Here is a 9,844-nt window from a genome sequence, read left to right as displayed (position 1 = left end):
ATATATATATGATTTATATTTGTCTCTTCCTCTTGGACTGTTCGCTTTACAAGGATGTAGTGACCATCTTTGTCTTTCTTAATTAGTTTTGATTTGAAATTTACTTTGTCTGCAAATAAGATAGCTACCCCTACTTTTTTGTGTGTTCCTATCACATGGAGAAATGTTTTCTATCCTTTTACTTTCAGTCCATGAGCTTCTTTTTGAACTAGGTACATTTCTTGTATACACCATATTGTTGGATTTTGCTTCTTAATCCATTCTTCCAATTGATTTCTTTTGATTGGTGAATTGAGGCTATTAACATTGATGGTTATAATTCATATGCATTGCTTATCATCATCGTGTTATTATCCTGTTATTGGCTCTTTTTAATTTTTTCCCCCTGTCCTACTTCCCTGAGAGTCTCCCAGAAAATAGACTGGGAATTCTCTATTCTTTTCCAAACAACCATGAAACATAAATTCTATAACCTTCTTCCTCAGGACCTGGCTATTTACTTCTTTCAAAAAGAAGAGACTTGTAAATCCAAACCTTTGAATTGTGAAAGGTTTTTTTTTTGTTTTTGTTTTTTAATGTAACACAAACCAGATTTTGGAAGGAAAAAAAAAAGTACATTTGATTTTGTTTTCTTCATCTTTAGAAAAAAAAAAAAAAAAATTTTTTTTCCAGTAGGGTGGGAAATTCTTTCCTCATGCAGTAAATCCCTCTTGGTTTGAAATCTATTCTGTGATAATCTTCCATAATTTCACTCTTATATTCACATAAAAAAAGATTTTGGCAATTATGAAAAAATCTTTGTTTCTTCTGGTAAAACCTGTATTTTTAGGACTATTATCTCACCAAGTATTCTTGAATCTCAGAGCTGAACAACGATAAATCTTCTATTACCTTTGCAGTGGAAATAATCTTCATGTTTTAGCTTTAATATGGAAAGGATGCAGCAGGAGGACCAGCTACCCACAAGGAGTTATTGTTGTAAATTTGCTCCTTGGCTTTAAGTCATTTTTACTTTTTATACTATAGGGATTGCTTTGACTACTGGCAGAGCCAAATGAAATACCTGCTTATTCTTTATACAAAGGTTTTTAGTTTTTCTGGCAGGAAATTTCCTTTGATATGTCTGATGGGTTCTATCTAGCCTCCTTGAGAACATTAATCACACAATTTTGAAAGATAGGATGCCATGTTGCATAACTCCAAGAATTGTATCACATTCATGAAAGTTGTGGTTCAAGTAATTTTAAAATGGGCAACCTACCTGGCAATCCAAAGCCCTGAACATTCTCTACTTGTTTGACATTTTACTTGTTCAAAAGGACAGCTGGTGATAGCTATCTTCAAATATTTTAAGTTTGAAGTAGAAGAGTGAAAATAATTGTTTTCTGGATTATTTGAAGCACTAACATAGTTCTAATGTGTATATCCTACAGTATTAAAGATTACACTTAATAAAATGAAGTGTGTTTTGATAGTGAGAACTTTTCAAAAGGTCACCTTAAAATAAATTATTTTAAATCTTTCAAATAAATGGAATTCTATCATATAAATGTTCAGATACAGACGACAACCACTTGGTGGGACTGTTATATAGGGCCTCAGTCATTGTAGAAAATTATTTGTAAGATAAGGTGGTATTTGAGTTCCTGTTGGACACTGACACTCAGTAATTCAACAGATCTTCCATATTGCTGACACTTTTCTTAGAGATATAAATAAAATATAACCTCACTCTATAGGTGCCATTAAGTTATATAAAGTTGTTATAAGTACCAAGTTTGTGTTTTATGCCTCAGTGCAGACCTCTGTCCTAAAGCAAACGATGGACCCAGAGAAGGGATCTCCATTATACTGGATGTCTTTTATCAAAGACTTTTCAGAGAGTTAGCTCTACTTAAGGAGTAAAATCTTTTAAAGTCAATATCAGTCAAAGCAGCATAAGGAAAGCAAGTTAAGTCCAGTTAGGACTGGGTTGGCAATAATTTACACCTGGAAATTCACCTCCAATTAACTGATACTCACATGGAACTTCATGTGAAGAAGGACTATCAGACCACGTCTAGATTCAGCCTGAAATACGCCATAGATGGATAGGGACGGCACAAAGAAATGGTAGAATATACGAGATGTATTTTCCACATCTATCATGGAGAATAGCTGTCATGCTGCTTAGATAAATTGGTAGCATTCATCTAGGGATTTCTCCTGCTCATGGCTTTGGACAGTGGCCATATAGGGTCAGCAACTCAAAGCATTCCAGTTCAATTAGGCTCAAGCATTGGCTTGTACAACTCCGAAGATACAATGTAGAGATGAGAATCTCAGTGCAATAATTTGCAGTTAGAACCATTGCTGTCAAGTTGATTTAAATGTCTGTCTTTTAGTTGGGCCACCCAGGCTGCTGGGGTCATTGAGATCGACATGTTAATAATACTGATTAAGTCTTTGTGCAAGACTTGTGATTTTCCATTTTGCTTCTATTCTAACTCTCCATCTCCTTGAAACTGCATCCTGTATCCCTGTTTTTCTTATGGTCATACGCTTATACATAGAAACTTAAGGAAATTTTCTCAAACTATCTGTGGGAAAGGTCCAATTTATTTATGTTTCAATTTATCATAGACTAGTACTTTAATACAAGATAAATAAATTATGAACCTTAAGTAAAGAGACACACAAAAACAATAGAAAAATCTTTGTTGTTAATCCAATGGGCATAACTTCCAAAATTTCTATAAAAACTTCTAAATTTTTACTATCTACAAGCCATAATTCATGAGCAGAATAGTTAACAAAGTACTTTATTAATGTGAATGAACTTAGGGAAATGTATAACTTAATAGAGCTTTATTTTTTATATATCATGTGAACACTTTATAGTACATTTGAGGCCCTATATAATCAGTGCAATCAGTACATTTATATTCATTAAATGGGAAGTGGAAAACAGGTTTATGATTTTAAATGGCTACAGAGGTCTATAGTAGCTTTATTTAACATTTAAGATGCAAAACATGGGCAAGTTTATTAAAACATATAAAATGTACTTGGATCCCAGCCTTGCCTACAGCCATAGACCAACTCCCAGTGCAATGCTGATTCGGTTCACCATGGTAGGAAAATGATCTGTGGATAGCAGGAAAGATACTCATGTCCGATGCACATGCTCCTGATTGTGTTTGCCGGCTAATCCTTGACACAGAGCCTCAGCGATGGACCACCACTCCCAAACCGCTTTCCCCACTCCCAAGCCTGTCAGTGCATCCTGCCGTTAGACAAGCGAGAAGCTTTTAGCTCTAATACGAAATTGTGACTCATTCCTTTTCAGTCTCTTAATCATCTGAATGCCCTTTGCATCCCTTAGAGTAGCTGAGAAGTTAGGCTATTCTGCTTTCAGAGCCTATCCTTATTTTACTCTGCCTTTGTCTGCCTGTCTGTTGTTGGTTTATTTTTTGGCTCTCAAGCAGCCTTTCCATCCCATGGGAGCTTTCATTTCTCCCCCAAGTTGAAGCTTTTAAAGTTTCAGTGACACACTACAGTTTCTCTCACATTTCTGTTTTTAGGCTTGGTTCCTTGGATAACCCTTACGCCACCAGTTAATGTGGACAACTTTATATTGTTAGAGCCTAGTGAGATTACCATGTAGTTTTTAGTCTGGCCATCGTTTTTCAAATTCCCAATCTCCTTGTTTTCCCCTCTGTATACTGATATTTTCTGGGGGAGGAAAGTGTGGCCTTCATAGACCATTTCTGATGAATGTTCAGATATACTTCTCAAAATCCATCCCTAGTAAAGGTACTAAGGGTTTCATGCCTACTTATTCATATGCTGCATCCAGTATCATATTAGTTTTAAAAAAATACTCTTCAAACATTGAGAAAGACTTTGGCTTACCTTCCAGGGGATGGAAACAGAATCTTTATGGAAGACTGGCCATGTAAATGTCTGTCTGTTTGTTTGTTAGTTTTGTTTTGTTTTCTTTTTCGGTACTAGGAATCAAAGTAAATGTCGATTATGACCACCATCCCTTTGAAGTGTCATTCATATGGTGAACTATCTAGAGGAAGCTGTGGACTCTGTAATGGTGTCTTAATGCCTTATCAACCACCTAGTCAAGGCAAATGATTCTAGTACAATAATTTCACACTTAAAGGCTTTCTCTTTGGGAATTCTCCTTGGTAATATGTGCTTTCCTTAAGGAAGGAGGAGGCTGGCTGTCCCAGACCCCACCTGGGGAGACTGTTTACATGTTGTGGATTATACTCTGTAGCTGGAATCTCCTAACTCCTTCACGTCTACCTCACAGCGTCACACGAACTTCTGCGTCAACTATAGCAATGTAAAATTGGCAGTAAATTGGCAAAATCAATAAGTAGAAATTATATTATTGAATATCCTACCTTTAGGATTTCTTATCTGGAGATTATACAGCTAATCTCACAAATTCTTAAACATACCAACTGAACCATGCCAAAATCTGAAGTTGAATATGCTCTAACCTGCTGATGTATGATGATCATTATTATTTTCCCAACATCTTATTGTCATTTCACAGCAGAGCTAAGTAATAACTCACCATTCACCGTGGACAAAAACTATGGACCTAGCTATGCGTGTGGATTAAGGGATTTAAATACAGTTAAAATAGGAATTTACAGCAAATTCCAAAATATATACAGTATCAGTGGTCAGAAAATAATACAATAGTAGCAGCTGTGATAATAACCACATATGCACTATGTTGGAGATAAATACAAAGTGCTTTAGGGAACCAAGGGCACAATTAATCCTTACATAGGTGTGGGGATCAAGGAAGGCTTTGAAGAAGATGAGTATGAGCTGGAGTTCTAGAGTTGGTTGGCTTTGGACAGGTGGATGAAGAGGAAAATGGATGAGTTTCTCAGTGTGGGGTGAAGCAGAGTACCATTTGCATAAAGAGGAGAAAAATCTCCAAACTCTAATTTTTATCTCTCCTGGCTGTCACACATTTTTAACTTTGAGGGAAAATGGAAGAAAAATCTACTGAACCAATTGTTTTGGCTGCTTCGATGTGATCACAGCATTACTTATATGGATTGTCAAATGAGAGGTGAGCTCATAAAAGGATATTAATGTGTCATTTTTATTGAGCAAAGTAGCATTACAGAAAAGGTGATTTCAAAGGCACATGGCTCTTTCATTACAGCCTTCAGGGGCAATGCTTGATCACTGAAAACAGGCTGCTTTGTTCCAGTTTTCTCTGATGTTTGGCATTCTCCTGAATGCATATGTTCTGCCTCTTGCAAAGAATCAGTCTGTAAGGATTTGATGGACATGAGACTCAAATATTCAAAATATATATCTTGTGGTTGAAATGAAAGCCATTTTAATATGTATGTATATATAGATATATAGATACACAAACATATTTCAGACATGGCTCAGCAAAATTTTACAAAGCAATTACACATATGTGCTTGTTCTGAGACTATGAAAGCTGGCTATTTTAAAAATTCACCATTTCATATAAGAACTGAGGAAGAATATGTTTTAAGGACATTAGATTGGAGAGAGAAAAGTCTATTCAGTTCCAAAGACTTGAGCTTGGCCATATGTCCTTGTCACCTATCACAGGCATAACTTTCTAGTGCTGGATGTTGCTGAACATTCTCTTTATTCAAAATGAGCCAATAGCTTTTGAGGTTAGCAAAAACTGGAAGTCACAAAACAGAAAAGAGAAATGTTAAACGTTAGCATTTGTGTGAGTTTCTTTTCCTTATATGACTGGAAGAAATGATTTTTTTTTTTTTTAAGGAAGGAAAGAAATGCTTAGAACAAGACCTGAAGAGTCAAAAGCTTTTTGTGTGGAGACCAAAACTTTGAATTTTCTCTTCACTGAATTCTCTGGCTTCTGGTCCCTATGAATTTATACGTAATTTCACATGAATTTATCATTTCACTTTCGATTCCACTTGAACCTTGGGAAGAAAGGTCACGCTGCAGTACAGGCAGTTGGATTTATATTACATCTGCAATTAGATACTCATTGCATTGAAATTAAGCCCAGAGGCTGTACCTGAAATAGGCGAGGTTAAATTATGTTCTATTTCATGTGACAAAGAAAGATCTTGCCATGCGTGCATCTTGTCTTTTTGAAGTCCTTCACGTTCCCTGTTCTTCCTTAAAGCACCATCTTCTTCAGGGGCACCCAAGGCCTGGAAAGCCCTCCACTCTTTGATTAGTTTTGCAATTCTCTCAAAACAGACTCTGGTGCTTATGTATTTGTTGCCTAGACCAGTGCTTTTCGAACTTTAATGTGCTTACAAATCATCTGGGGATCTTGTTAAGAACATGTATTCTGATTCAGCAGGTGTGGGGTCTGGCCGGGATTCTAACAAGCTCCCAAGTGACACGATGAACCACACTTTGGACAGCGAATGTTTAGAGAACAAATGACCTCTTACTAACCTGGTATTTGGTCCTTGACCTTGATAACTGGAAACGTATGTTCTCTGACTTTGTGACTGCTTGAGAATTTGAATGGCTTTTTGTTTATTGATAATTTCATAAAGGCTGAACCATCTGGGCTCCTTCTATCTACTTCTCTCGTCTCCTTTTTTTTCTTATCACTTTATCTTCTGCCTTAACAGTTTAGACATAAAACTATTTGAAGTCTTTAGAATGTGTCAGACTCCTTCCCATCTCAGTGCCTTTTCAAATACTATTTCCTCGGTTTGTCTTAGAATCCTGTGAGGATCTCTTTCCCATATAATTGCTTCCTTAAGTGTCTCTGGTTTTCCCCCTACCATGTCCTACATTTTCTATATTGTAGTTTTGTCATAGACTCTTGCAGTGATCTGCCTACTTATCTATCCTTCTGGGAGGAATCTGTTACACTTTTTACCTCTGGTACCTACTGTTCATCACAATGCCTGACACACAGAAGGTTCATATTAAAGTTTGCTGATTGAAGAAAGAAGGGAGGTTGATGTGTTGTAGTAATGCAAAAATCTAATGCAAGATTTTTCCTCATGAAACTGAAATGACACTAATAAAACCAAGCTCATAAAAAGTTAAATACAGAGTGAGATAATACTGAAGATGTAAAATGTTAGTATGTGATGAATTAAAAAATGGGGATCATACCAAATAACTATTCTGAGATCACTTGAGAAAAATGTCACCATGGGTTTTTTATTATTTATTTTAATGCCTCAATTTGTTCCACAAGGACCTGAGACTGATGATAGTGCTATGTATCAGAGTTAATAAAAAGCACGAGAATTGAAATAGTTAAGGGGGTCATATGAGCAAAAGGAGATTATGTGTATGCTGCATGTTGGAGAGCCAGACAGAATAGACTAGCTAGTCTGCAAAAATACTCTTTGTTACATAGTGGGCGATAGTGTTTGAGCGCTTGATTTTCATTTCCACTCTGCCTGATTTCTACTCTCTGACTTCTGTGGGGCAGCAGAGCTCCTGTGACCTTGGCCTCTGGTGGGAATTGGCTGGTAGGGCACACTGGAAGGAGCATGTGGTCAGTCGGGACATGTAGTTTTGTAGGTTGCCTAGGGTTGGCTGTGCTTCTATTTTAATTGCCCCTGTGTAAACTGCCCCCAGGTTGAGCCTCCTTCTATTACTTTAATGTGATGTGTTCCAATACAATGCAGTTGTTTAAAGCTAGCTTGGATGGCAGGCTTAATAACCTTTTTAATTATAATGAACTACTAATGCCCAAAATACTATGGGTTTCTTACTTTGCATCAGGCAGGAGTGTAGGGGAGCATTCAATGGAGAAAAATTCAGAAATCAACCAACCTAGAATGTTGTCCCCACACATTTTAGATTTAGTGTGCTAAGGAAATCATCAACTATCTTGGAGGTAAAGAAAATCAATATTATATTTTAAGGTCTATAGTTCCATGATGTTTATTTACATCCACCTGATTTTACTGCTCAATTGCAGTGTGATAGCACGAAGGGGAAGCAGCGAGGGGTTGTTTCCTTTGGGTGGAGTAGTTTGTCCAGAGCCAGTGCCTGTTTTCTTTCCTGTGGCTCCATTTCTCTTTTCTTCACTGTCCATTGTTCTTCCCTTGGGGAGGGAAATGGGGAGAAAAAAATAGATGGATACAAAGTCAATTTAGAATGCAAGAAGAGAGCTTTCTTAGGAAGGGCACTGATCTAAAGTGAAATTTTTTTCATTTATCCTATTGCCTTAAAGTTATTGAGAGTTGTTTCCAGCTTATTAGAAACTAACAGATAAAAATATACACAGCCTTATATTCATGAAAATAAAAAATGGTCCTAATATGCAAAATTATGCTCCTAATATAAAACTGGGTGTGCAGATCTCTCTATCTTTAGAGCTTGGAGAGTGTTACAATCTTGTTGCAATACTTAATTAGATCACTGTGAGCCTGCTTCTGTGACCCAGCAAAAATAGATCAGAAATTCCAGCTGTGGAAGAGCTATTTGTAGTTTGATGCAGGGACAGATGAGCTGAAGGTGCTGAAGAAACCATAAATTCGATGTATAATAATACAAAAATAGAACTGGTTATACTCTGTCCAGTGGATGAGGTGAAAATCTAAAATGAACCCTGGAACGTGTTTTGCCAAGTGTGGTTAAGTTCCATTTTGGATGGTAGCAAAGAGATGAATGGAGTAAAACTACTTTATATGAGGCTTTCGTTCCCACTTTTTTCTGCAGCACTTAACTATGTTTTAAAAATTATTTTTACTTTCCTCTTCCCCTTTCAGGTTCTATTTATGAAATGTCTGGAAATGAATGCTGTTTTTCAACAGGAGAAGTGATTAAAATCACTGCCCTCAAAATTAAGAAGATCATAGCTGAAATTTGTGAAAATATTGAAGGTTGTGAGTCTCCACAATCATTTGAACTGCCAATGGATTTTCCAGGTATAGTGTACTGCAACCGTTTCTCATTTAAAGAAGTGTATTGTTAATAATTTTATCAATTCAACTGAAAATGATGAACAAATAGAACTGTTTTCCACTCTAGTTCAGTGGATTTTAAAAAATCAGAATTTTTGTAGTTTAATCAATTTAATGACTGAAAGAAGAGAAATATTTTATGCATTTTAATTATGTATACTTTACATAAGAATTAATCACTGCTTAATGTATTTAGCGACATCTTAAAGGTAAATTTATTTTTAGCTGATATTTAGAGATGCAAAAAGTGTACATACTGATATGGTGAAATGATATTTTAATATATGTGTACATTATGTAATGTTTAAACCACATTAAACATATTCATCTTCTCAAATATTTATCATTGCTTTATGGTAAAAGCCTTCAACATTTTTTCTTCTAGCTTTTCAAAATGTAGTGTACATTTCTGTTATCTGTAGTGACCTGCTGTGCAATAGCACACCAGAAACTCTATATTCTTTATTAATGTGTACGTGTATTACATTGACATGAAGGAAATAAACAAGGAAGAACAAAAAATTAGCTGAGAATTTCTTCTAGGAATGTTTTTGCCAACTCTTTAACCTACTCTAGATATCTGGTTTTTATGTTCTCATTGTATATTTGAACATCGTAGCATATAGATCTTTGGGTAGTCATTGGTGGCTTATTTGTCTTATTCTCTAGAAAAGAGTTGTCAAACTTTTTTATAAAGGGCCAGGTAGAAAATGTTTTAGGCTTTACAGCCAGAGAATCTTTCTCAAATACCCTGCTCTGATATTGTAACATATAAAACCGTAGTTGTGACTTAATAAAACTTTATTTATAAAAACAAGTGGCCATTAGAACTTGTCCTGTCGGGCCGGGGATTTAGCTCAGCGGTTCGGTGGCCTGCCTTGCAAGTGCAAGGACCAGAGTTCAATCCCCGG

At 36.1% G+C, this 9,844-nt stretch overlaps 1 protein-coding gene across 1 annotated transcript in view; it reads left to right on the top strand.

Moving 5' to 3' along the window:
- The window catches only part of Themis (thymocyte selection associated), a 194,413-nt gene that overhangs the window by 36,220 nt on the left and 148,349 nt on the right, over window positions 1-9,844 (top strand). The window contains exon 2 of the mRNA XM_010625734.2: window positions 8,739-8,897. Within this exon, the coding sequence (XP_010624036.2) occupies window positions 8,739-8,897 (159 nt within the window). The remainder of the gene's footprint in view (window positions 1-8,738; window positions 8,898-9,844) is intronic.

Source organism: Fukomys damarensis, unplaced genomic scaffold (assembly GCF_012274545.1).
Source record: "Fukomys damarensis isolate Sample0158 unplaced genomic scaffold, DMR_v1.0_HiC HiC_scaffold_14, whole genome shotgun sequence".
Taxonomy (NCBI): Eukaryota; Metazoa; Chordata; class Mammalia; order Rodentia; family Bathyergidae; genus Fukomys; species Fukomys damarensis.
This window is presented reverse-complemented; position numbering and strand designations above follow the sequence as displayed.